Below are 27,733 nucleotides of genomic sequence, written 5' to 3' on the forward strand. Positions count from 1 at the left end.
GACTAAAAGGTGACCACACATGAGCTTGCTGCAATGTATGTGCTAACAGGTAGAATACTTTAGATCTAAATTAACATTGAATTTTTAATTTGTAACTCAAATCACTGTAAATGATATTCATAAAAGACATGAATTGAATACAATTTATGCATTTATCTGTAGCTATGCACATCTGCAGGAACACAAAACAATAGCAGCACCTGCTGGTCAGTTTGTGAAATGCAGACGCTAGCAAATAGTTTCTACTTCTCTGTCCAAGTGGCATAACATATATGTATGTTTGTTTTTGTAGCTCAGATGTATTTCTCAGATATTTGATTTATATATTACAAAAACAGGGATAATGATAGGCATTATGTTCATGTTGGCAAGTGGAAGAGAGAGCACCTTCCAAGACGCATGGTTGAGGTAAAATATTGATCATACAATCCAAAAAATCCAGGACCACATTTTTTGTGATCACTGTGCTCGAATTGCATGACACTGGCATGGAACTAGCTGCTGACATAAACAGTAAGCTATAAACAATTTCTGCCAAGTGCACTGTACTTCTTACAGCGTCAGTTTCTCTTTGACATAGAAAGACTGTCAATCCAAGAGCCTTCTTTTCATTAAAACAGAACATAGTAGTTCGAAATGATAAGTTCTGAAAGTACAGGCACTGTGACTGTTGCTGGTACACTGGCACTATTGCAGAAGACAATGACTGAAATTACTATAATACTAGTATAGTTACCTATATGGCCGATTCTATTATTTTGGCCCTGTGTAGAGGAATTATTTGAGATGTGGAAGGCTAGATTATTCAAAATACTGTGAAACAGCATTCCTTAAAGTGTACCGGTCGTCAACAAAAACTTTTTATATAATGTACAGTATATAATACCATCCTATGTATATTTGTAATATTAAATGGTGTTAAAAATGGTGTATATTTTTGGGTCAAAAAAATGCTGTCCCTGCAGCTAATGTCTATGTGTCTTTATGAGGAGACCAAATACAGGAAGTGAGGGCAGGACAAGCAGGGCTCTGTGTAGGCTCCTGGCTTGTCAATCATCCTGATGTGTGAGCCGGGAGAATGGCACAGAGCCTCACTGCACAAAGCCCTGCTTGTCCTTACTGCACAGAGCCCTGCTTGTCCTCACTGCAGAGCCCTACTTGTTCTCATTGCACAGAGCCCTGCTTGTCCTCAGTGTCCAGAGCCCTGCTTGTCCTCAGTGTCCAGAGCCCTGCTTGTCCTCAGTGTACAGAGCCCTGCTTGTCCTCAGTGTACAGAGCCCTGCTTGTCCTCAGTGTACAGAGCCCTGCTTGTCCTCACTGCAGAACCCTACTTGTCCTCAGTGTACACAGCCCTGCTTGTCCTCAGTGCAGAGCCCTGCTTGTTCTCAGTGTATAGAGCCCTGCTTGTCCTCAGTGCACAGAGCCCTGCTTGTCCTCAGTGCACAGAGCCCTGCTTGTTCTCAGTGTACAGAGCCCTGCTTGTACTCAGTGCACAGAGCCCTGCTTGTCCTCAGTGCACAGAACCCTGCTTTATTCTCAGTGTACAGAGCCCTGCTTGTCCTCAGTGCACAGAGCCCTGCGTTATTCTCCGTGTACAGAGCTCTGCTTGTCCTCACTGCACAGAGCCCTGCTTGTCCTCACTGCAGAGCCCTACTTGTTCTCACTGCACAGAGCCCTGCTTGTCCTCGGTGTCCAGAGCCCTGCTTGTCCTCAGTGTCCAGAGCCCTGCTTGTCCTCAGTGTCCAGAGCCCTGCTTGTCCTCAGTGTCCAGAGCCCTGCTTGTCCTCAGTGTACAGAGCCCTGCTTGTCCTCAGTGTACAGAGCCCTGCTTGTCCTCACTGCAGAGCCCTACTTGTCCTCAGTGTACACAGCCCTGCTTGTCCTCAGTGCACAGAGCCCTGCTTGTTCTCAGTGTACAGAGCCCTGCTTGTCCTCAGTGCACAGAGCCCTGCTTGTCCTCAGTGTATAGAGCCCTGCTTGTTCTCAGTGTACAGAGCCCTGCTTGTACTCAGTGCACAGAGCCCTGCTTGTCCTCAGAGTACAGAGCCCTGCCTGTCCTCAGTGCACAGAGTCCTGCTTGTCCTCAATGCACAGAAACTGCTTTATTCTCAGTGTACAGAGCCCTGCTTGTCCTCAGTGTACAGAGCCCTGCTTTATTCTCAGTGTACAGAGCCCTGGTTGTTCTCAGTGTACAGAGCCCTGCTTGTCCTCACTGCACAGAACCCTGCTTGTCCTCAGTGCACAGAGCCCTGCGTTATTCTCCGTGTACAGAGCCCTGCTTGTCCTCAGTGTACAGAGCCCTGCTTGTCCTCACTGCACAGAACCCTGCTTGTTCTCAGTGTACAGAGCCCTGCTTGTCCTCAGTGTACAGAGCCCTGCTTGTCCTCAGTGCACAGAGCCCTGCTTGTCCTATGTGCACAGAGCCCTGATTGTCCTATGTGCACAGAGCCCTGCTTGTCCTCAGTGTACAGAGCCCTGCTTGTCCTCAGTGTACAGAGCCCTGCTTGTCCTCAGTGCACAGAGCCCTGCTTTATTCTCAGTGTACAGAGCCCTGCTTGTCCACCCACACTTCCTGTATTTGGACTCCTCATAGAGACAAACATGCAGTAGCTGCAGGGACAAAAATATACCCTTTTTTATCAATGTATATTACAATTATACATATAATGGTATTATCTACATTATATAAAAAGTTTTTGTTGATGATAGGTACACTTTATGCTTGTAGTATTTGTCCACATAAATAAATGAGTAAATGAGCAGTCTTTCCATTCGTTTCCCACCTGCAAGGAGCAGCACTACATTACATGCAGTATCCACAGCCAGTCCATGAAAATGAAATATCCACACTGATACTAAAAATTAAAGATTGGCGTTTAGATGTACTGCGCGCTTTAGTGCACACTCAACACTGAAACCACAAACTCAGCAAAAAGCTAAAGTACATGGCTGGTAGCTCTTTGTTAAACATAACATACCATTGAGATGTACCTGTAAAGCAGCCACCTACTGAGCAAATATATAGGCACAACAAAGTAAGCAATCATTGTGCCGTGGGAGAATCCAATTTGCTTGTACAGAGGATTAGAGTTAAAGGAAGACATGTGGTGATTGTGATTGCATCATCATTAAATAGCTTAGGATGCCCTGATCACACACCTTCTTTACAGTTTCTTGATACACCCTTCCATTCCCGAGATATGAGTTTATAGTTTGTCTGAAAATTCAGGGAATCAGTCAGATGGGCGTGAACTTAATTTTAGTAATGGAAATGACTAATCAGGTAATGGGCGGGGATATACAGTCATAGTTATACATACAGAGGTCAAGCTACCTTGAGGGAGGGTCCTACCTACAGAGGCATACTGCATACAGAGGGTATAAAATAACTAGCCATTAAGGGTCTATTCGCAGGTACAGTATCCTGCATATATTTTAAGATACAGATTTCAATATGAACTAAATGATTGAATGCAGCTTAAAGTCTGCAGCATCAAATATGTGAAAAGACCCTCAATATATTAATTTTGAATCAGTGGCAAATTTGCAACAAAATATAAGGACATGTGACCTGGCCCTAAAGTTTGTCCTGCATCTGCTCAGTTATTACCTAATCTAATACCAGGAGCATGTATGGCCTGCACTTAAATTCACTATTTACAGCCTGATTATAAGGCAAAAAACCCTTGTTCTCTTGATCTGTGAAGGGGCCAGCACTCAATCCAGTTGTCACCTACTCCATGAATAGTTCATAAATGTTGAAGGCAGAAATAAACCTTTTAACAAGCGTCTTCTTATGCAGAAATACTATGAAAATACAGTTTCCTGAAATGGTCAGGCAGCACGTACAATAGCAGTGCTTTTCGATTGAGCTGTACAGAACACTGGCACCATGCTTTATATTGACCAAGCTGTTAAAGCACTGGAACCAACGCTGATGTTTCTTCTGACTTGATAATGTAGACACTTTGTCAATGAATTTAGTTGGTGGCTTCTCTAAAGAATGATACATTCAGCAACATATCTGTAAGTAGACAAAGATATTGTTACAATTTGTATACAGTACAGCAAAAAAGTATAACTAGACAAATCAGTGCAGCCAGATTACCAAGTTTTTTACACATTTAGGATGTATTCACATCACATCACATATTTGATGAGCAGGATTTAAAGGTGCAGATTTTAAGCTACATTTAATAATTTAGTTTATATTGAAACCTGCAGCATAAAATCTGCAGCTTCAAATCCTACACATCAAATATGCGCAGGATACTTGTACGTGTGAATAGACACCCTTAATTTTGAAGTGATGCATGCTATGTGCAGGTGGTGCTCAAAGCGTGCTTGTGCTTTCAGGTGACTTTTTAGAATAGGTTATCATGTATATGTACATAAGAAATAGCACTATTTAAAGTCACTGTATGACTTGCATTTATTACAGTTTTCCCAACTCTGTCTGTTTCCTCTGAACTGACCTCCATAGTGCCCATAACTGCTATGATATCTCGCATACACAGCATACAGAAGAAAAGGGAAGATCCCACTCCCCTAACTCCGTCACACTCTCTTTGTACCGTACCATACAGAGGAGAAGGGAAGATCCTGCTCCTGTAATGCTCTCCCATACTCTTACTAATCTGCCCATAAGGAAAATCCCCATGCATACTTCCTATAATATAATATGATGGTCATAAGTCAATCTTCAGTTAGAGCACGTTCACACTGAAGAAATTCAGCGTTAAATTTCCTAAATGGCTTTGCTCCATTCTAAATGATCCACAATTGGCACTTTATGTCTAAGGCAACTTGCCACAGTGCTGTCCGATTGAATATAGGGCATCCAGGGACTTCTCTTGCAAATTTTGCCAGAAGATTGAACATGTTCAATCTTTCACTGAAAACCAATTGCTTAATGGAAGAATATTCGTAGCATATACAGTATGTGGGAACCTGCCCTAAGGGCTTGTTTACATCTATATCAAAACAGTGAGCTGAGAGATACATTTAAACAGTACCTAAACGTATGTTGTGGTATACTTATAGACTTCTATTATGTAAAAGCTGCCAAAAAGGTATGTCAGTTTGGACCTGTTTTTGTCCCCTGTATGTTTGTGCATGATATTTTTGTGTGATAGAAAAGTTTTGCATGCACTACTTTTCTGTACCACAAAAAAAAAAAAAAAAATCATATGCTGTGGAATACGTTTTTTTTCCCCCCATAAAAGAATATCAGTGACGTATGGTGTGGTATACAGTTGCAAACATATACCACAAAAACTATGCAACACTGAGCCAAAATCAGTCTTGTTTTTGCACAACCGTCTGGTATACCTCAAATGGATGTGCAGAAACAAGACTGATGGATGGATGTGGTACAGATGAGACCTTACTCTTAGCTAAAGCAGAGAGTGGATCCCACCTTGGTGAGATAAGCATGACGTCCATACACATTAGTAAAAATTCTGCTAAACCCGCTGTTTTCATTGGGGCCAGCTGACCATCTAAAGTGTAAGGAGGCCTCCTGACTCTACCCCAAAAGATGATGTTTGGGCAGTGAAGGATTGGGAATTGTGAAGTTCAACTGTCTGACCCTTTTTTTTTCAGAGAGATAAGTCATTGCCAAAGGAGTCTTGTAGTGCCTTAGGCCGGAATTTCAGACCGGAATTCCACTCAGGATTTTCAGTCAGAAATTCCGGTGCAGCAGCATCCCATTGCTGTATATGACTGAATAGCCCCGCCCATTACCTGATTAGTCACTCCCATTACTAAAATTAACTTCCCGCCCATCTGACTGATTCCCTGAATTACTGGCAATGGGATTCCACTGCACAATGCACACTACGGAATTTTAGTGGCAGACGTTCTGACGCTGAAATGCCATCGTGAAAGAATGAACTTGTTTATTCTTCAGGCGGAATCCGCTCCACAAATTGCTGTCTAGGGGCGCCAATGTCTGTGTTGTCCTTGTGCCGACTGATTTGAGATGGCGCTGGTTGCATTTGGAATCTGTTAGTGTGAACCCAGCCTTACTTTCCCCTCCATTCAGTTCACATTTACGTTCGGCAAAGCTGAATATTTAAGGGTATTGGGTGAGACAACTGTCATATGAACAAATGCTTGGCCAACAGCTATTGACGGTTTATAGGCACCTTCATCAGAATTGGTGCATTGTAACAGTACATTTCTTGTACAATACCTTTCACAAGATGTTGTTTAGTTGTGAATTTATCATTTAATCTTTCCCATGAATGAGTTAAATTCTTGATCTCTGACACTCGATTATCCTGTATCTGTAGAAGCAGCTTCCGTTGTAGGTATCTATAGCATATTTAAGGAACTTTGTTTTTAAATTGCTTATTTTTTACCTATCAAACTGTTTCGTTCCTAAACACTAGAACCTAGAGTGGTAAAGATTTATCAAGCTGGTCTAATGTAAGATTATCTTTGATGCCAATAGCAACCAATCACAGCTCAGCTGTCATGTCTCATATTGCGCTAGTAAAATGAAAGCTTAGCTGTGATTGGTTGCTATGGACAACAATGTAAACCTTACTATAAGACAGATTGGTATTTGGATCATGATCAATTGGGTGCTCATCTTTATCATAAACAATATCATTACTATGGTTGAAACTCGATACCCACCCCTCTGCTCATCTCACATTCAGTACTGCTCAAGTCATAGAGTGATGTCAATAGGAAGCTAAGGTTTTTTGTTTTGTTTCCCCATTTCCTGAAACAGGTTGTTTTGGCACAAGGCTGGATAACCCCCTTCAATATCCCAATTAACCCCTTAAGGACCAAGCCCATTTTGACCTTAACCCCTTAAGGACTCAGCCCATTTTGGCCTTAAGGACTCAGACAATTTAATTTTTACATTTTCATTTTTTCCTCCTCGCCTTCTAAAAATCATAACTCTTTTATATTTTCATTCACAGACTAGTATGAGGGCTTGTTTTTTGCGCGACCAGTTGTCCTTTGTAATGACATAACTCATTATATCATAAAATGTATGGCGCAACCAAAAAACACAATTTTTGTGGGGAAATTAAAACGAAAAACGCAATTTTGCTAATTTTGGAAGGTTTCGTTTTCACGCCGTACAATTTATGGTAAAAATGACGTGTGTTCTTTATTCTGAGGGTCAATACGATTAAAATGATACCCATTATTACATACTTTTCTATTATTGTTGCGCTTTAAAAAAATCACAAACTTTTTAACCAAATTAGTACGTTTATAATCCCTTTATTTTGATGACCTCTAACTTTTTTATTTTTCCGTATAAGCGGCGGTATGGGGACTCATTTTTTGCGCCATGATCTGTACTTTTTTTTGATACCACATTTGCATATAAAAAACTTTTAATAAATTTTTTTGAATTTTTTTTTTATAAAATGTATTAAAAAAGTAGCAATTTTGTATTTTTATTTTTTTTCGTTCACGCCGTTCACTGTACGGGATCATTAACATTTTATTTTAATAGATCGGACATTTACGCACGCGGCGATACCAAATATGTCTATAAAATTAATTTTTTACGCTTTTTGGGGGTAAAATAGGAAAAAACAGACGTTTTACTTTTTTATTGGGGGAGGGGATTTTTCACCTTTTTTTTACTTTTACTTTTACATTTTTTTTACACTTGAATAGTCCCCATAGGGGACTATTCATAGCAATACCATGATTGCTAATACTGATCTGTTCTATGTATAGGACATAGAACAGATCAGTGTTTTCGGTGATCTTCTGCTCTGGTCTGCTCGATCACAGACCAGAGCAGGAGACGCCGGGAGCCGCACGGAGGAAGGAGAGGGGACCTCCGTGCGGCGTTCTGAATGATCGGATCACCGCAACAGCGCTGCGGGCGATCAGATCATTCATTCAAATCACGCACTGCCGCAGATGCCGGGATCTGTATTGATCCCGGCACCTGAGGGGTTAATGGCGGATCAGCCGCGCATGACACGGGCATCGCTCCGATGCCCGCGGTTATGCACAGGACGTAAATGTACATCCTGGTGCGTTAAGTACCACCGCACCAGGACGTACATTTACGTCCTGCGTCCTTAAGGGGTTAAGGACCAGGCCAATTTTATTTTTTGTAACTCTTTTGTATTTTCATCCACAGACTAGTATGAGGGCATATTTTTGCGTGACCAGTTGTCCTGCGTAATGAAATCCCTAATTTTACAATAAAATGCATGGCGCAACCAAAAAAATATTATTTGTGTGGGGAAATTAAAAAGAAAACCGCAGTTTTGCAAATTTTGGAAGGTTTAGTTTCCACGCCGTACAATTTACGGTAAAAATGACATGTTTTCTTTATTCTGTGGGTCAATAAGATTAAAATGATACCCATGATAACATACTTTTCTATTATTGTTGCGCTTAAAAAAAATTGCAAACTTTTAAACCAAATTAGTATGTTTAAAATCCTTCTATTTTGACGACCTATAACTTTTTCATTTTCCCGTATAAGCAGCGGTATAAGGGGTAATTTTTTGCACCATGATCTGTACTTTTTATTGATACCACATTTGTGGTTATAACACTTTTATTCATTTTATTTATTTTTTATAAAATGTGACAAAAAAGTAGCAATTTTGCGCTTTTCTTTATTTTTACGTTCACGCCATTCACCGTACGGGATCAATACCATACACTTTATGGGGGTAAAATGGGAAAAAAGGACATTTTACATTTTTATTGGGGGAGGGGCTTTTTCTAATTTTTTTTACTGTTTTTTTTCACTTTCATTTTTACACTTTAATAGTCCCATGGGGGACTATCTATAGCAATTGTTTGATTGCTAATGCTGTTCAGTGCTATGCATAGGACACAGCACTGCTTAGTATTATTGGTCATTTTCTGCTCTGGTCTGCTTGATCTCAGACCAGAGCAGAAGACCCCCGGAGCCAGGTGAGGGGACCTCCAGCCGCCATGCTGGATGATCGGATCGCCGCGACAGCGCTGCGGGCGATCCGATCATCCATTAAAAGTACCACACTGCCGCGATCTGTATTGATCACGGCATCTGAGGGGTTAATGGCGGACATCCACGCGATCGTGGATGTCTGCCATTACCGGCGGGTCCCTGGCTGCTGATAGCTGCCCGGACCTGCCGAGCATGACGCGTGCACCCGCCTGATGCTCGCAGTCATGGTGGCGCGTAAATGTACCTCATGGTGCGTTAAGTACCACGTCACCATGACGCACATTTATGTCCATTGTCGTTAAGGGGTTAAATCATTGCTAGTGACCTCATATACTACTACTGTTTCTCTATACCTCATAATTTAATGGAGTAAATTATGGGAACTGCAAACAACTGTAGTAATGCTGGGATATAAGCTCAGCCGCCATATGCATGGTAGAGCTTATAAACAGACCAAGTATGCTAGTGTGTGAATAAAAATTTTCAAAGTCAGACTATAGTGCGGCTACCTACCTAAACAAGCAGTGTTGGACTGGGGTACTAAGGGTGACGATCAACTACAATGATATGGAAACATTATATTTCTGTTATTACACTTGTGACAGCCTACAAATATAAACTACAGGAGCATTGGTGTATTGTCTGTTTTATTGTAACATGTATTCTGCAGCCAGATATTTTACACTAGGTTTTTTTCGTACAATGGAATGCCACTTTAAATAAGTAATGTACTTAGGCCAAGTTAATGTACAGGACACCTGTCTCACCCTTTACATATTCTCATACAGCTGACTATAGACTGCTGAGGCAACAGGACCATGATTAATCTGCTCAGCATTGCAGAGGAGTCCTTCATTACATCAGTCACTTCTCCTGGAGAAACATTACCTTTCCTTCTCTCTTCTCCCTTTCTTATTATTTCCATAAACAACAGCGAGGGAGAGTATTGCAGATACTGTTGGGCCCCAGCTACCGATTCCTCCTGGAGAAATTACCATATGTAAAACAGAAGAGTAATAGTTGTTACTGGTGTCTGCTGTCCCTTACACCTTCAACATCGGAGAGAGGGAAGTTGCCAGGGTGTCACACCATTTACAGGTCTAACCACCATGGCAATAGTCTGTATAAGTAAGGAAGGGGCAACCAACGCTCATAATTGTACTGCTGGAATCCGCAAGCTGCAGTCAGGGGATCGAATAGCACTGGAGGTTCAGGGCCAACCAGGAGATATAGCAGCCCCTTTCCCCCACTGGACTGAGGCATGTCAGGTGGTAGAATTTTGTGCACAAATATGAAGATTCTCATTAGATAGAATTCAATATTTTAAAAGGATACTGGGTTCTGTAATATCTTTCTGTGTCTTGCAGCCACTCTAACATGTCAGCCATAGAAGGGCTGTGAGGAGTGCGTTCCAGCGTTGCCTCAAAGCTAAGTTTTTCTGCGTTTACTTCATAAACATACATGACCGATCCCACCTGCTGACTCACAGCGTCCCTCACTCTTTGAAGTATACACCTGCAATAATAAACACATTTTATTATATTGCATGTATCTTGCCTTCCTAAAGCAACTAGCAAAAAATTATGTGAATAGAAAAAAAAAACAATTATATACAGTTCAATTCAATTAGCATAACATTTTAACCCTTTAAGGACGCAGCTCATTTTCACCTTAAGGACGCAGCCCTTTTTTGCACATCTGACCACTGTCACTTTAAGCATTAATAACTCTGGGATGCTTTTATTTTTCATTCTGATTCCGGGATTGTTTTTTCGTGACATATTCTACTTCATGTTAGTGGTAAATTTTCGTCAATAATTGCATCATTTCTTGGTGAAAAATTCCAAAATTTTATGAAAAAATTGAAAATTTTGCATTTTTCTAACTTTGAAACTCTCTGCTTATAAGGAAAATAGACATTCCAAATAAATTATATATTGATTCACATGTACAATATGTCTACTTTATATTTTCATCAGAAAGTTGACATGTTTTTACTTTTGGAAGACATCAGAGGGCTTCAAAGTATAGCAGCAATTTTCCAATTTTTCACAAAATTTTCTAAATCGGAATTTTTCAGGGACCAGTTCAGTTTTGAAGTGGATTTGAAGGGTCTTCATATTAGAAATACCCCATAAATAACCCCATTATAAAAACTGCACCCCTCAAAGTATTCAAAATGACATTCAATAAGTGTGTTAACCCTTTAGGTGTTTCACAGGAATAGCAGCAAAGTGAAGAAGAAAATTCAAAATCTTCCTTCTTTACACTCGCATGTTCTTGTAGACCCAGTTTTTGATTTTTTACAAGGGGTAATAGGAGAAAAATCTTCTTAAAATTTTTAACCCAATTTCTCTCGAGTAAGGAAATACCTCATATGTGTATATGAAGTGCTCTGTTGGTGTACTAGAGGGCTCAGAAGGGAAGGAGCGACAGTGGGATTTTGGAGAGTGAGTTTTTCTGAAATACCGTATACACTCGAGTATAAGCCGAGTTTTTCAGCACGATTTTTCGTGCTGAAAACACCTCCTCAGCTTATACTCGAGTGAACTCTCCGCCCTCAGTGGTCTTCAACCTGCGGACCTCCAGATGTTTCAAAACTACAACTCCCAGCAAGCCCGGGCAGCCATCGGCTGTCCGGGCTTGCTGGGAGTTGTAGTTTTGAAACCTCTGGAGGTCCGCAGGTTGAAGACCACTGCGGCCTTCGACATCATCCAGACCCCCCACCCCCATTAGCCCCCCAAAATTTGTAACCCCATGTGTGGATGTCAAGTTTTCTGCTGGTGCACTACAATGCTCAGAAGAGAAGGAGCGCCATTGGGCTTTTGGAGAGAGAATTTGGTTGGAATAGTAGTAGGGGGCCATGTGCGTTTACAAAGCCCCCGTGGTACCAGAACAGTGTTTTAATAACAGGATTGAATAAGGGGTGCAGTGAGCATTTATACCCCACTGGCATTTGACAGATCTTTGGGACAGTGGGCTGAGCAAATGAAAAATTACATTTTTCATTTTCACGGACCACTGTTCCAAAAATCTGTCAGACACCTGTGAGGCGTAAATGCTCACTGTACCCCTTATTACATTACATGTGGGGTGTAGTTTCCAAAATGGGGTCACATGTGGGGGGAGGGTCCATTGTTCTGGCACTATGGGGGCTTTGTAAACACAAGTGCCTTCAAATCCGGAAAAATTTTCTCTCTAAAAGTCCAATGGCACTCCTTCTCTTCTGAGCATTGTAGTGCGCCTGCAGAGCACTTTACATTTACATATGGGGTATGTTCCTACTCAGAAGAAATGGGGTTACAAATTTTGGGTAACACCAGCATTTTCATTTCCCCATCCAACTTTAACGAAAATTCGTCAAACATCTGTGGGGTGTTAAGGCTCACTATACCCCTTGTTACGTTCCGTGAGGGGTGTAGTTTCCAAAATGGGGTCATATGTGGGTATTTTTTTTTTTTTTCGCGTTTGTGTCAGAACCACTGTAAAAGCAGCCACCCCTGTGCAAATGACCATATGGGGTAGTTCTGTACTCAGGAGAAACTGCGTTACAAATTTTGGGGGTCTTTTTTTTCATTTTACCTCTTGTGAATATAAAAAGTATGGGGCAACAGCAGCATGTTAGTGTAAAAATGTTAATTTTTGTTACACTAACAGGCTGGTGTAGACCCCAACTTTTCCTTTTCATAAGGGGTAAAAGGAGAAAAAGCCCCCCAAAATTTGTAACGCAATTGCTCCCGAGTACGGAGATACCCCATATGTGGCCCTAAACTGTTTACTTGAAATACGATAGGGCTCCGAAGTGAGAGAGTGCCATGCGCATTTGAGGACTATATTAGGGATTGCATAGGGGTGGACATAGGGGTATTCTATGCCAGTGATTCCCAAATAGGGTGCCTCCAGCTGTGGCTAAACTCCCAGCATGCCTGGACAGTAAGTGGCTGTCCGTAAATGCTGGGAGTTGTTGCTTTGAGCTAGAGGCTCCGTTTTGGAAACACTGCCGTACGATACGTTTTTCATTTTTATTGGGGGGGGGGGGGGGTAAGTGTAAGGGGGTGTATATGTAGTGTTTTACCCTTTATTATGTGTTAGTGTAGTGTAGTGTTTTTAGGGTACATTCGCACTGGCGGGTTTACAGTGAGTTTCCCGCTAGGAGTTTGCGCTGTGGCGGAAATCTTGCCACAGCTCAAACTTGCAGCAGGAAACTCACTGTAAACCTGCCCGTGTGAATGGGGGGGGGGGGGGGGGGCAAACCTACAGCTGTTTCAAAACTACAACTTCCAGCATGCACTGACAGACTGTGCATGCTGGGAGTTGTACTTTTGCAACAGCTGGAGGCACACTGGTTGGAAAACCTTCAGTTAGGTTCTATTACCTAACTCAGTATATTCCAACCAGTGTGCCTCCAGCTGTTTCAAAACTACAACTCCCAGCATGTACTGACCGCCAAAAGGCATGCTGGAAGATGTAGTTATACAACAGCTGGAGGTACTCAACTACAACTCCCAGCATGGCGAGACAGCCGTTTGCTGTTCGTGCATGCTGGGAGATGTAGTTTAGCAAGATTTAGAGGGCCACGGTTTAGAAACCACCGCACAGTGATCTCCAAACTGTGGCCCTCCAGATGTTGAAAAACTACAAATCCTAGCATTCCCAGACAGCAAACTGCTGTGTGGGCATGCTGGGAGTTGTAGTTTTGCAAGATCTAGAGGACCACAGTTTAGAGACCACTGCACAGTGATCTCCAAACTGTAGACCTCCAGCTGTTGCAAAACTACAAATCCCAGCATACCCACACAGCAGTTTGCTAGGTGGGCATGCTGGGATTTGTAGTTTTGCAACATCTGGAGGGCTAAAGTTGAGAGACCACTGTATAGTGGTCTCCAAACTGTAGCCCTCCAGATGTTGCTAGGCAACTCACCGGCTTCCATAGGATCGCTGCACGCTGCACCAGGGGGGAGAGAGGATCACCGATTGCCAGTAAGGGACCTCCACCGCCGCTGGACAGTTCCCCCATTCTGCTCGGATTACCGTTGGTGGGCAGAATGGGGGAACTGAACTTTAACCCCCCCCTCCGCCCCCAATCTGCTATACTTCATTGTTAGTGGATGTTTGAAAGCTGAATGATCCACTGACAGGCTAATGTACATTGTCAGAGATCCTTAAATTAATAATATGCAGTAAAACATCTTCAAAAGACCACCCCTCATCCAGACCAGATTTTCTGTGACAGATTTTTAGTTCCACAATATATTAAACTTACTGTCTATGTTCTTTGAGAAGACCATTCCCTTAGGAGATCACTTGTTGATGCAATTTTGGGTGGTTGTCTCAAAAGGATTTTAACTCCATACAGTTTTAAGATGTGACAAAGGCTCAAGAATGAGAGGAAACACCTTTTGTAGCATTGTAAAAATGTCATTTATCCCTATTTCCGCAGTGACACAATCCTAACTATCTCAGATTTAAAGGGGTACTCCAGTGGAAAACAAATTTTTTTTTGCAATCAACTGGTGGCAGAAAGTTAAACAGATTTGTAAATTTGTAAATAAGTACTGTTAAATCCTGAAACAAACAAAAAAAACAATACAACAAGATACCGTATATCTACACTGAAGATTAGTGTATAGACCAGTGTTTCTCAATAAGGGGGCCTCCAGCTGTTGCAAAACGACAACTCCCAGCATGACCAGACAGTCTTGGGCATGTTGGGAGTTGTAGTTCTGCAACAGCAGAAGGCACCAGGGTTGGGAAACACTGATCTAGGAGGTAATGCTGTGTTCACACATTGTGCTTTAAAGGAGTACTCCAGTGGAAAACATTTTATTTTTATCAACTGGTGTCAGAAAGTTACACAGATTTGTAAATAACTTCTATTAAAAAAATCTTAATCCTTCCAGTACTTATCAGCTGCTGAATACTACAGAAGAAGTTGTATTTCTTTCTGGAATTATTTTCTGTCATAACCACAGTGCTCTATGCTGACACCTGTGTCCATGTCAGGAACCGTCCAGAGCAGGAGAGGTTTGCTTTGGGGATTTGCTCCTGCTCTGGACAGTTCCTGATATGGATAGAGGTGTCAGCAGAGAGCATTGTGGTTATGACAGAAAAGAATTCCAGAAAGAAATACAACTTCTTCTGTAGTATACAGCAGCTGATAAGTACTGGAAGGATTAAGAGTTTTAAACAGAAGTAATTTACAAATCTGTTTAACTTTCTGGCACCAGTTGATTTAAAAAAATAAAAAAAAAATAAAACATTTCTACTGGAGTACCCCTTTAAACTAAGTATAAAGTACACAAACCTAAATTTCAACCAGAGTAAAAACTTACATTTTATCATTTAGCTTCTCAAGAGTGATGTTAACTGCTGCCTCAAGCTTATAGCGAAGTCGATCCTGTAGATCAGTAAAGCCACCGAGAGGGGTCTTTGAGAAGGTGACTTTCTGGCAAGCCTGCAGCTGCTCAGCCAGGTTACTCAATGAGCTCACCAAGGGTCCAGATTCCAGGATAGCACAGTTCCATTCTTCCTGCTGCCGCTCTATAGCATCAAAGCACTGTCTAAGGGACTGCAGAACAGAAAGCAGGGCTGCATCTTCTGGCATTCTAGAATAAGAACACACAAAAACTAATACATTTACCAAATGTGACTCATTGTATTATCAGTCATAAGCACTGCACACATTTCTAGTAGTCATCTGATATTGTTTACCAACATACAAGGTTACAATGTGTTCATGCATGAAAGTGTCGCAACCCCCCGGCCACTGCGGGTGCACTACAGAAAAGCATAAACAACCACATGACAGGTCTGGATGTTGCTTGCCATACTCTGACCTAGCAGTTTCCATTGTATTTGGTATATTCACCCATATTGACCTTTTCTGATCTTTGTATTTGATATCTCTATGTATTTACACACACCCAAGTCTCCCCTGATGAGGTCACATGTATTGGTAGACTGAAACGCGTAGGGACTGAGGTATAAGCTATCATACAGGATCATTTGACCATAATACATCTTATACTTGATGCCGTTTTAACAGAGAGGTATTGATGGATCTGTCCAACCCCCAGTTGACTGGTGTATTTGGTCTCCTTGGGGCTGTTTCTACCATACTCTGACGAGATTGGTGGATTTTTATGAATGTTTACTACTACATTACAAGCTAAGTTTTAAAGGAGTAGTCCAGTGGTGACTCAGTGGTGAGCAACTTATTCCCTATCCTAAGGATAGGGGATAAGTTGCAGATCGCGGGGAGTCCGACCGCTGGGGCCCCCTGCGATCTCCTGTACGGAGCCCCGACAGCCCGCGGGAAGGGGGCGTGTCGACCTCCGCACGAGGCGGCGGCCGACACGCCCCCTCAATACAACTCTATGGCAGAGCCGAAGCGCTGCCTTCGGCAATCTCCGGCTCTGCCATAGAGATGTATTGAGGGGGGGTCGACACCCGCTATCTCGGCGGAGAGCCGGGGCCCCGTACAGAGAGATCGCAGGGGGCCCCAGCGGTCGGACCCCCCGCGATCTCAAACTTATCCCCTATCCTTAGGATAGGGGATAGGTTTTTCACCACTGGACTACCCCTTTAAGCACGTCTCTCTATAATCTTGATACATGGTGTATGCTTTTTTTTATGTGTTTTAAACCTTTATACATCTATTTGCAGTGATAAAGCTCTGCAGATGTGCTATAATATAGAGCCCTAGCCTTATTCAAGCACACTTACACTTATCCCGATACATAAAGAACTCCTATAGGATGCCATCTGATATAGAGTTACCAACTTTTTATGTACACTTTCACCTAGGGTACTGTAGGTTGGCTTCTTTGGTTTTTTTTTTTTAGTCCACTTAGCATACGGACGTCTCTTCAGACAGAATGACTGTGTTCATAGGACAAGGAACACAACATGATCTTCCATCAGGTTCACTCATATTGTTTTACATACAGAATGCAAAAAAGTACTGTTAAATCCTGTTGAAGTTGCTGCCTACTGGTGGAAAAAAAAACAATACAACAAGATATATCTACAGGCTGGTATCCTCCCCTAAGTACTTTTGGTTAGTGCTCAGAGTAGTGTCTTATGCAGGAAGGCATTTGCCAATCATAATTATCTAAGACAGTGTTTCCCAAGCAGGGTGCTTCCAACTGGTGCAAAACTGCACCTACCAGCATGTCCTGACCTCCTGCTTCATTGTAGGACCTGGAAGTCAGAGGCACTGAAGATCAGTGTATAGACCAGTGTTTCTCAACAAGGGGGCCTCCAGCTGTTGCAAAACTACAACTCCCAGCATGCCCAGAAAGCCTTGGGCTGTCCGGTAATGCTGGGATTTGTAATTTTGCAACAGATGGAGGCACACTGGTTGGAAAATACTGATCTCGGAGGTTTTGTTGTGTTAACACATTGTGCTTTAAAGGGGTACTCCAGTGGAAAACAATTTTTTCTTTTTTTTTTATCAGAAAGTTACAAAGATTAGGAAATTACTTCTACTTAAAAATCTTAATCCTTCCAGCACTTATCAGCTGCTGTATACTACAGAGGAAGTTGTATTTCTTTCTTGAGTTCTTTTCAGTCTGACCACAGTGCTCTCTGCTGACACTCTTTTTTTATTATAAAAGTACAAAACACAAAACAAGTTCATTTCACTGTAACAAAATTAACAAAACTGAACATAAAAACAAACTATTCATCTCAAAGTAACAACTTAAACCTCCCTAACCGGCCAGCCCAGATAAACCAAAAATAAATAAATAAATCATTACCTACTATAGTCCAACACACGCACACACACACATACCTAATGAACATAAATAAAGCTTTCCTCGCTGGGAAAACTAAAAATATCCAAACTAGGAAACATAACCACACTGCCCCCCCCCCCCCCCTAATAACAAAAAAAAAAAAAAAAAATATGGCTAGCTGCCGTAACAAAAATAATCCAACTTGGATAACAAAATATATATTATTTTTTTATACATCTATATATTTTTTTTCCTTTTTTACATAATATATATATATATATATATATATATATATATATATACATATATATATATATATACACACACACATATATATATCCACATACATACACATACATACATATATACATACACACATTTTTTCTTTTTTTCTTTTTCTTTTTTGTTATTTAACTTCCCCTACCATTCTCCCCCCCCCCCCCCCCCAAACACACATACATATACCCACAAACAAAAACTAATCCACACTGGGACACAAACATAAACATAAACACAGACATAAATATAGTGTACTCTTAACACTATGCTATAATAACTGAAAACTGGTCCGACTGCCTTTCTCACAAAATAATTAAGAATTTTTTTTTTATAATTTATACATAAAATCATACAGAATATACATAACAAACAACTTAATAACACAGAAAAACAACCTATACTAAACTATCCCATCACCCACCACTCCCTCTGGACATGGGTCAGAGTCCATAGGTCACAGTTTTTGTCCACAACTGACCCATACTAGACCCCCAAAATAGTCCCACTGCAACAGTCCAGTCCTGGGTACACACCACCACCACCCCCCAAAACCCCCCCCCCACCCAACCTAAAATACACCCCTACCCACCTAATGTAAACAGAACAATATATACAAAACAATATATACATATTCTACAACAAAGCAATATTAACAATACAATACACCAAAACCACAAGGCCCAAGTTTGGTTGCCTGCAAGCCCTTTACAATCCATCCATAGAAAACAAAACAAAAGGCTAAGGTGACATGCATAGCCCCCCACCAGGAAGAAGGATGGCAATCCTGATAAAATTAAATTTAAATTCCTCTCCCTTTCAACCTCTAACCCTATCACTATCCCTTCATGAAACTGACCCTATGCTCACCCTAAGATATATACACTATCCCTGGCCAAAATAAGGTACTTCACCTTAAGGGCCTAGTACCTAGGGCACATCAAAAGAAAACCCTCTCCATAGGAGAGAAGCCCTACTGGTACCAAGACTGCCATACTCCAAAGACCTGATCTTCCCAAGGTCACCGGTGATATTCCTACAGACCTCCACCTCGGAGAGGATTTTCTGTTGGGTCGACACTAAACACCGTGCGTTCCACGTGTAGTACCTAACCACTAAACTAACTAAGAATAAAGTGCCCCGGTCTCGGCCACCCAGGGACCTGAATGCCCCATAAGCCCACTCCGGATAGGTAAGGCCGGCAAGTTGACTCCAGCCGATGGAAGCGCCCACCCGGTTGTAAACCCCTATATTAAAGGGACAATGAAGCAGGAAGTGGTCCATGCTTTCCAGCGTGTCCCCACACTCTTCTCGGGGACATCCCCGGTCATCAGAGTTTCTACACTTCAGGTTGTCCCTTACATATAGCTTCCCCTGAAAGCAGCGCCAGGCCAAGTCCCAAAACTTCTGGGGGATCCTTTTCATGTTCAAAAGATACAACCCCACCCTCATATCCCGACCTGGGCAGTCCCTGAGCGCCAGAGGCTTCTGGAAGTGGGTCAACAGAACCCGTTTGTCAAGGAACTGCCTTGACTGGGTCCTGATCTCCCACACTCCCAGACCCCACCGACGTATCGCCTTCAGAGTCGGGGTAGCGTAAGCCGGAAGATATCCATGGGGCGTACGGAGGTCCTTCACTTGCCCTCCTGTCTCCCATTCCTGGAAGAAAGGACGAAACCATTCCCTGCAGGAGAGTACCCACGGAGAAGCCCTCTCTGACCAGAGGTTTGCGATGTTGGCTTTCAAGAAGGTGTTCGTAAAGAACACCACAGGGTTTACCATAGATAAACCCCCTAGTCTCCTCGTGCGGTACGTAACCTCCCTCTTGACTAGGTTCATCCTGTTCCCCCATAACAGTTGGAAAAACAGGCTGTAGATCCTAGTGTAGTAAGCCTCTGGCAAGATACATACACTGCCCAGATAGATAAACAAGGGGAGCAGGTACGATTTGATCAGGTGTACCCTTTCCCTGAGGGTCATAGACCAACCCTTCCACTGGCCCACCTTCTGAGCGGCATCCTGGAGCTTACCATCCCAGTTTTTGGTGGGATAATCATCCTGGCCGAATGTGATGCCTAAGACTTTTGCTGATTCTTGGGGCCCTGGAAGGGTGTCCGGGAGATCAAACATGGGATCCCCCCCTCCCAGCCAGAGACTTTCACACTTATCCCGGTTGATCTTAGACCCGGATGCCTCCGAGTAGCGGTCCACCTCCGACATCACCACACCGACCTCCTCTCTCGTGGAGACGAAAATAGTGACATCGTCAGCGTACGCCACCACTCTCTGGGTGACAGCTGGCTCCGCCAGACTCATCCCGACTCCCGCCAACGGCCCACAATCTACCCTCCGGATGAAGGGATCGATTGCGAACACGTATAAAAGCGGGCTCAAAGGACAACCCTGACGGACTCCGGACCCCACCTCAAAAGAGCGGCCAGACCACCCGTTCACCAGCGGGAAACTCTCTGCCCCTGCATACAAGATCTTAAGCCAATTAACAAAAGTAGTTGGTAAGCCATATCTCAGGAGGACGGACCATAGGTACTCGTGGTTTACCCGATCAAATGCTTTGGCCTGATCCAAGGACAGCAAGTACCCCTTCCAAAGACCTGCACTACTCCTCTCCACTGCCTCCCTGACACTAAGGACCGCACTTAAGGTGCTTCGGCCTGGAACAGAGCAGTGCTGAGCCCCCGAAAGGAGCCGGGGTGCAAACTTCACCAGACGATTAAACAGTATCTTGGCCAGAAGCTTCCTGTCCGTATTGAGAAGAGCTATGGGCCTCCAATTCTCAATCTGGCTAGGATCTTTACCCTTTGACAGAAGAATCAGGGCTGACCTCCTCATTGACTTCGGCAGAGTGCCCGAGGAGAGACACTCATTGAATACCTCAGTCAAGAGGGGAGCTAAAGACTCCTTAAAGGTCCTGTACCACTCAGATGTTAAGCCATCCGGACCTGGCGACTTCTTGGGGGCAAGCCCCTCGATCGCCAGTCTCACTTCCTCTTCCCTGATCTCTTCTGCCAAAACGCCAAGAGAGGGGTCTACCCCTGGCTCAGGAATGGTTTCAGCCAGGAAACCCGACATCACATCCCGATCCAGATCCTTCCTTCCCAAGAGGTGAGAGTAGAAGGATCTGACGATCTCCAAGATCCCTGATCTGGACCGATTCAGAGATCCTGTACTATCAATCAGTCCTGAAATGACTTTACTACTCACTGACATCTTACAGTTTCTGTAAGGGTCGGGCGAGCGGTACTTCCCGAAATCCCTCTCAAAAACCAAAGATGCGTGCCTATCGTACTGACACCTCATCAGCAAGGACTTCACTCTGGAGATATCCTCTTGGCTACCTCCAGTCGAGACAAGAAGCTCGAGTTTCCTCCTCAGACCATGATACAGGCGATACCTGTTCAGGGACCTGAGGCTCGGGAGCTGGCGGAAGAACCCCGCAACCCGCTTCTTGAATATCTCCCACCACTCTGACTTACTACTACATAGGCCCAGTAAAGGTACCTGACTCTGAAGAAAATCCTCAAAGGACTGTCTTATCTCCGCTTCCTCCAGGAGGGACGAATTCAGCTTCCAATAACCTTTTCCCATCCGGGGGGTCTCTGAAACATTCAGGGAAAACAAAATCATACAGTGATCGGAGAACTCCACCTCAACCACGGACACTGCAGAAGAGACGGCTTCCTCCTTTAAATAAAACCTATCTATCCTAGACCTGCGACTACCTTGATGATAGGTGAAACCCGCGTGGCCCGAGGGGCTCCGGATGTGGGCATCCTCTAGGCGAGCTTCTCTAGCTATGCTAATCAGCGCCACACTATCGCAAGTCAGCGGACTATTGGAGCCTCTCCTATCTTGGGACCTCGTGACATTATTGAAGTCCCCTCCAAAGATCACCTGCCGACTCGTAAAAAGAAAGGGCTTAATCCTCATAAAGAGATCTTTACGGCCCCGCTTACTTTGCGGGGCGTAGATGTTAATGAGCCGGAGCTCTTGTCCCTTCATGAAGACATCTAAGATCAGGCACCTCCCCATTTCTAATTCAATAACCCGTCGGCATTCAACAGGAGCGGTAAAAAGGACCGCCACCCCACTATACGGCTCAGCCGCAAGAGACCAGTGGGAGGGACCACGCCTCCACTCTCTTCTGGCTTTTACCAGAGAGGCTAGATCTGACAACCTGGTCTCCTGTAAAAAGAAAATGTCGGCTTCAACGCGGCCGAGAAAATCAAAGGCTGCGAATCTAGCCGTATCCGACTTTATGCTGGCACAATTAATAGATGCCAGCGTCAATGGGGTGAGTGCCGCCATACAGGGTGATTAAATTAGACGGCCACACCCTTTACTTTTGTTTTCCCTTCTTTTTTGCCCCCTCATCCCCCGAAGAAGACGAGAGGGCAGGACCACTCTTGGATCTTTTTTTCGATTCAGATAGATCCATATTATCCCCGTCTCCGTCCGGCCCCGGTCTAGCCCTGCCCTCTGAGGAAGGTGCCTCAATAGGACAGGGCCCAGTTCCTCCCAGAGGCTCTTTCTCCCTAGGCACCTCGCCCTCACCCTCCCCAGCCAAGGAGGGGGAGGAGATGGTATCGAGGACGAGGTACCGGTTTGACAGGTCAACCAGAGGGGGGGCAGTCAGGCTTCCATTTTGAACCTGGCCCGTAGTACAAGGAACAGAGGGCTCTGACCTCTTCTTTCTCCCTTTCCTTTTGCCCTTGTCTTTCTTTTTAGGCCTCTCCCCACTCTCCTCATCCACACTTTCATAGTGGGAGGAATCGGAAGGGTCGGCCATATTGCCTTCCTTTCTGTGAAGCCTCCTGATCTCCCCATCCAGCACATCCTCCTCCAGGGCTTCAGCGGTTACAGGGCCAGCTTCAGGAGCAGAGGCCGGAGCTACCCCCGTCACCTGGGCACTCTCCAGCTCCCTACTCCTTCTACGATTTTCCTCCCGCCTTAGTTTGGCGGGGCCCTTTTTCCTCCTCACGAGCCCTGTTGAACCCCCATCCCTGCCCATACCCTCCCCAGCCGAGGCAACTTCACAGCTCTCCTCAGCCGGAGCGGCCGCTGCACGGGCGAAGGCGCTAGGACAACGGCTAAATGGGTGCCCAAGGACACCACACAGGTGGCACCGGATCTGCCTACAGGATGCGGCCAGATGTCCCACCCCACCACACAAAGCGCAGACCTGTACAGTACAGGCTGCGCTAAAGTGGGTGGGGCTGCCACACCTGTGACAGACCTTAGGCTGCCCCTGGTAGAAGACCTGGATCCTATCACGTCCAAGGAAGGCGGCTGACGGAATGTGGGCAACCGTACTCCCTGAACGCTTGAGTTTGACGGAAAACGTCCAGGCCCCGGACCAGATCCCGTGCTCATCCAAGTTTTTCTTGGGCATGTCCGTCACATCCCCATACCGTCCGAGCCAGGTCATGATGTCATAACAAGAAAGTGACTCGTTACGGGTCAAAACGGTCACCTTCTTGACAGCATTCTGACGGGAAATCGCCTTTACGGCGAAATCCCGCCAGCCGGGCTCGTTTTTTGCCACTTCGTAATTCGACCAGAAGAGTTCGAGACCCTCTGGCCGAACGAAACTGACGTCAAACTCAGACGATCCGTAGGGGTGAATCAGGGCAAAGATGTCACTCGCCCTGAATTCCATCTGAAGGAGGAGCTCAACCACTTTAGCGCGAGGTGGGCACGCATCCTCGCCCCTCCAAATCAGACGGACCACATTCCTACGGTTATTGTCCTGCCCGGCTGTCGGGAGGGACCAGACCACCTCCCCATTCCGCTCTCGGAAAGCCCCCAAACCGTGCCTCTCTATCCAGAAAGACAGGTCGACCTCACCCCTTCCCTCTACCTGGATCGACCTGTCGCCCCTGCGTAGAGCCTCCAGGAGGCGCTGTTGCAAATGGCCCCCAGGGCCGGACGGAGACGGGGACCCCCCTGAACCCCCGGCAGCGACATTAGCATAGCTCCTAGGAGCAGTCACTGCCGGGGGGGGCAGCCGGACCAGACCCAGAGCCAGAACCACTTACAACACCATTCACACCACAACTCTCAACCTCTTTATTTCCAGCCATACTACTACCACTCCCATCAACATTCAATCCACTGACACTCCCACATACACTCCTCTCACCCACAACACTACTACACCCATCAATATCACATCCTACATTCTTGTCCTGATTAACAAATTCTGGGCTGGCTGGGACTTGTAGTATGGCTGGCTTTAGTAAAGTCCTTTGTGCTGGCTTAGCCGCTGCTGGGGTCGACGCCGATGGTTTCTCCTTCATGGCTGATATCATATCTTGATTCTGGGGCTGCCCCACCGGGCGCACCCCAGCTCCTCCCACAGCGCCAGCACCTGCTTCACCCAACTTTACAGGCTCTGTGGATAATCCCGGCGCCCGGACACTCCCCCCCCTCACAGGGGAGTGCCCCGCAGTGCCGGTAATGCCCACAGTACTCGGAGGACCGCCCCCCGAGCACACAGGGGCATAACTCGCGCTGCCCACCATGAGCCCATCCTGCCCCTCCCTACCGGCAGGATGGGTGGGTGGGCTTCACATCTATTGCGTCTGCAGCTTTTACTGACGCCATGCTGTACCCCCCATGCTGGCTCCGTTCCACCACAGAAACGGAGTCTGGCAGTCTGGGGGGCCCAGCAGCCTGAACCAGCTTTGCAGCTGGCCCAGACTGCTGGAAAGGAACAAACACGTACTTCACTGATTCTTGTGTCTTTTGCTTTTTCCTCTTCACTGCCACATCATCACAGAGATCATCACCAAAGGTGAAATGCTGGAGGTGGGCTGGGGACTCCTGCATGACTATCGCCCTTAGCAATCCCCCAGCCTCACTCTCCACATCATCCTCCTCGCTCTCACTTGAAGGAAGAGCCACCTGGGCCGGTTCAATATAGCTGTCCTGGGTGTCACAGGGAGCAGCCACAGGCACAGCGTCTTCCTCCACATTCTCATCCTTTTCCTCATTACCACCATCCTCACTTTCTTCACCGCCACTACTCTCCCCATCATCCACCTCCACCTTACCTGGGGATTTCGTGGCGGCAAACCGGTCTTCATTAATCAGCTTTTCCTGGAAAAGACCGCTTCCCTCCAGGATCTCGTCTCTCCTCTCCTCCAGCTTCACAATCTCGCTTTTCAGCGCTGTGATCCTCTTTCTTAGCTCTGGCCTGTTCTTTTTGGACCCCGTGCTCACCAGATTCTGAGCCACACGTAGATCCTCCCTGGCTATCCTCAGCTCCTTACTGCACTGGTCATATTCTGCAAAGCGTGCGGCCATGCGGGAGCAGTATGTATCGCTCGACTCCTTGGGCCCTCTCTCTGCCCACATCTCCACTTTTTTCCTCCTCGCCTTGCTTCCTCCAGATCTCTGGTTGGCACCCGTCGCCGTGGAAGCAGAGCCTGCATTGCTGCAGACTCTGCCAGATTTTCTTCCTCCGGCCGGAACAATGGCTGTTGCAGTTTTCTCTCCACCCCCCGCCAGCCTGGAAGAACGGGGAGTGGAGGCTCGAGATTTCCGGGGCTCCATGCAGGGGAGGCTCTCCCCAGGAGTCTGCCACCCTCCTGGGAAAAGCAGTTAGAACACCTGCCTCTGTAGTTCTCTTGGAAGTCCTGGAGAGCTCAAACAGGGACACACCTGCACACTTCTCACACTGAACAGCTGTGTTTCACAGGATGTGCTCTCTGCTGACACCTCTGTCCATGTCAGGAACTGTCCAGAGTAGGAGAAAATCCCCATAGCAAACCTCTCCTGCTCTGGACAGTTCCTGATATGGACAGAGGTGTCAGCAGAGAGCACTGTGGTCAGACAGAAAGGGCGCAGCTCTGCCTGCCGCAAGAAAGTTAGAAAACCAGCATCCGAACCACTCGCTCAGCTAGCAGCATGAGGCTGGGTTCACACTACGTTTTGTCCCATACGGGAGCGCATACGGCAGGAGGGAGCTAAAACCTCGCGCTCCCGTATGTGACCGTATGCGCTCCCGTATGCCATTCACTTCAATGAGCCGACCGGAGTGAAACGTTCGGTCCGGTCGGCTCATTTTTGCGCCGTATGCGCTTTTACAACCGGACCTAAAACCGTGGTCAACCACGGTTTTAGGTCCGGTTGTAAAAGCGCATACGGCGCAAAAATGAGCCGACCGGACCGAACGTTTCACTCCGGTCGGCTCATTGAAGTGAATGGCATACGGGAGCGCATACGGTTACATACGGGAGCGCGAGCTTTTAGCTCCCTCCTGCCGTATGCGCTCCCTTATGGGACAAAACGTAGTGTGAACCCACCCTAAGTTGGTTTGTTACAGTGTGTCACCCCAGTAGTAAGCTAATTACATGAGGAGGAGGTTTGTTACAGTGTGTCACCCCAGTAGTAAACTAATTACATGAGGAGGAGGTTTGTTACAGTTTGTCACCTCAGTAGTAAGGAGATTAGGAGATTACATGAGGAATAGGTTTGTTACAGTGTGTCACCCCAGTAGTAAGGAGAATACAGTGCGTCACCCCAGTAGTAAGGAGATTACATTAGGAGGGGGCTTGTTACAGTGTGTCATCCCAGTAGTAAGCTAATTACATAAGGAGGGCTTTGTTACAATGTGTCACCCCAGTAGTAAGCTAATTACTTAAGGAGGGAGCTTGTTACAGTGTGTCACCCAAGTAGTAAGGAGATTACATGAGGAGGGGGCTTGTTACAGTGTGTCACCCCAGTAGTAAGCTAATTACATGAGGAGGTTTGTTGCAGTGTGTCACCCCAGTAGTAAGCTAATTACATGAGGAGGTTTGTTGCAGTGTGTCACCCCAGTAGCAAGGAGATTACATGAGGGGGTTTGTTACAGTGTGTCACCCCAGTAGTGAGCTAATTGCATGAGGAGGAGGTTTGTTGCAATGTGTCACCCCAGTAGTAAGGAGATTACATGAGGGGGTTTGTTACAGCGTGTCACCCCAGTAGAACGCTAATTACATGAGGAGGGGGCTTGTTACAGTGTGTCACCCCAGTAGTAAGCTAATTACATTAGGAGGGGGCTTGTTACAGTGTGTCACCCCAGTAGTAAGCTAATTACATTAGGAGGGGGCTTGTTACAATGTGTCACCCCAGTGGTAAGCTAATTACTTAAGGAGGGAGCTTGTTACAGTGTGTCACCCAAGTAGTAAGGAGATTACATGAGGAGGAGGTTTGTTACAGTGTGTCACCCCAGTAGTAAGCTAATTACATGAGGGGGAGGTTTGTTACAGTGTGTCACCCCAGTAGTAAGCTAATTACATGAGGAGGAGGTTTGTTGCAGTGTGTCACCCCAGTAGTAAGCTAATTACATGAGGAGGGGGCTTGTTACAGTGTGTCACCCCAGAAGTAAGGAGATTACATGAGGAGGAGACTTGTTACAGTGTGTCACCCCAGTAGTGCCCTAAGGTGGAACACCTTAGGGCACTACTGGGGTGACACACTGTAACAAGCCTCCTCCTCATGTAATCTCCTTACTTCTGGGGTGACACACTGTAACAAGATTTCCCATTGAATCTTTTTCTGTCTCTCAAAAACTGCAGTGGTGGCATGCTGGGAGTTGTAGTTGGCACCCTTATTTGGAAATACTGCACTACGGAATGGCAGCCCAAGCAGCCAGCTATAAAACATAACGAAGAGCCCGGCGCGGCGCATATACCTGACACCATGTGGATGGGAACACGCCCCTTACGTCATTACTATGTCAACAAACTTTATTGAAACGCAGCAGGCAAACAGT

At 45.3% G+C, this 27,733-nt stretch overlaps 1 protein-coding gene across 2 annotated transcripts; it reads right to left on the reverse strand.

Annotated features, from left to right (window-relative positions):
• Window positions 1–619: 619 nt before the first annotated feature.
• Window positions 620–27,732, reverse strand: AIRIM (AFG2 interacting ribosome maturation factor). Of its 2 annotated transcripts, none has more exons than XM_056557129.1 (5): window positions 27,653–27,732; window positions 15,271–15,543; window positions 10,274–10,453; window positions 6,197–6,318; window positions 620–4,024 (listed from the first exon to the last, which is right to left on the reverse strand). In XM_056557129.1, exons 2-5 carry the CDS (start codon window positions 15,540–15,542, stop codon window positions 3,981–3,983), a joined length of 618 nt encoding a protein of 205 aa, XP_056413104.1. In that variant the 5' UTR covers window position 15,543; window positions 27,653–27,732; the 3' UTR covers window positions 620–3,980. The 2 variants fall into 2 exon arrangements, with proteins under 2 accessions (XP_056413104.1, XP_056413105.1); XM_056557130.1 differs by lacking the exon at window positions 27,653–27,732 and adding an exon at window positions 16,664–17,243.
• Between the last annotated feature and the right edge of the window lies 1 nt (window position 27,733).

This window comes from Hyla sarda, chromosome 2, assembly GCF_029499605.1.
Source record: "Hyla sarda isolate aHylSar1 chromosome 2, aHylSar1.hap1, whole genome shotgun sequence".
Lineage (NCBI taxonomy): Eukaryota > Metazoa > Chordata > Amphibia > Anura > Hylidae > Hyla > Hyla sarda.

Excerpts from the sequence above, each read along its gene's own strand:
- AIRIM (XM_056557129.1), bottom strand. The coding sequence starts at position 15,542 with ATGCCAGAAGATGCAGCCCTGCTTTCTGTTCTGCAGTCCCTTAGACAG. Across the intron at positions 10,454-15,270 it reads GAGAAGCTAAATGATAAAAT|GTGTATACTTCAAAGAGTGA; the intron begins GTAAGTTTTTAC and ends TTATTATTGCAG. Across the intron at positions 4,025-6,196 it reads TAAACAACATCTTGTGAAAG|ATATGTTGCTGAATGTATCA; the intron begins GTATTGTACAAG and ends GTCTACTTACAG.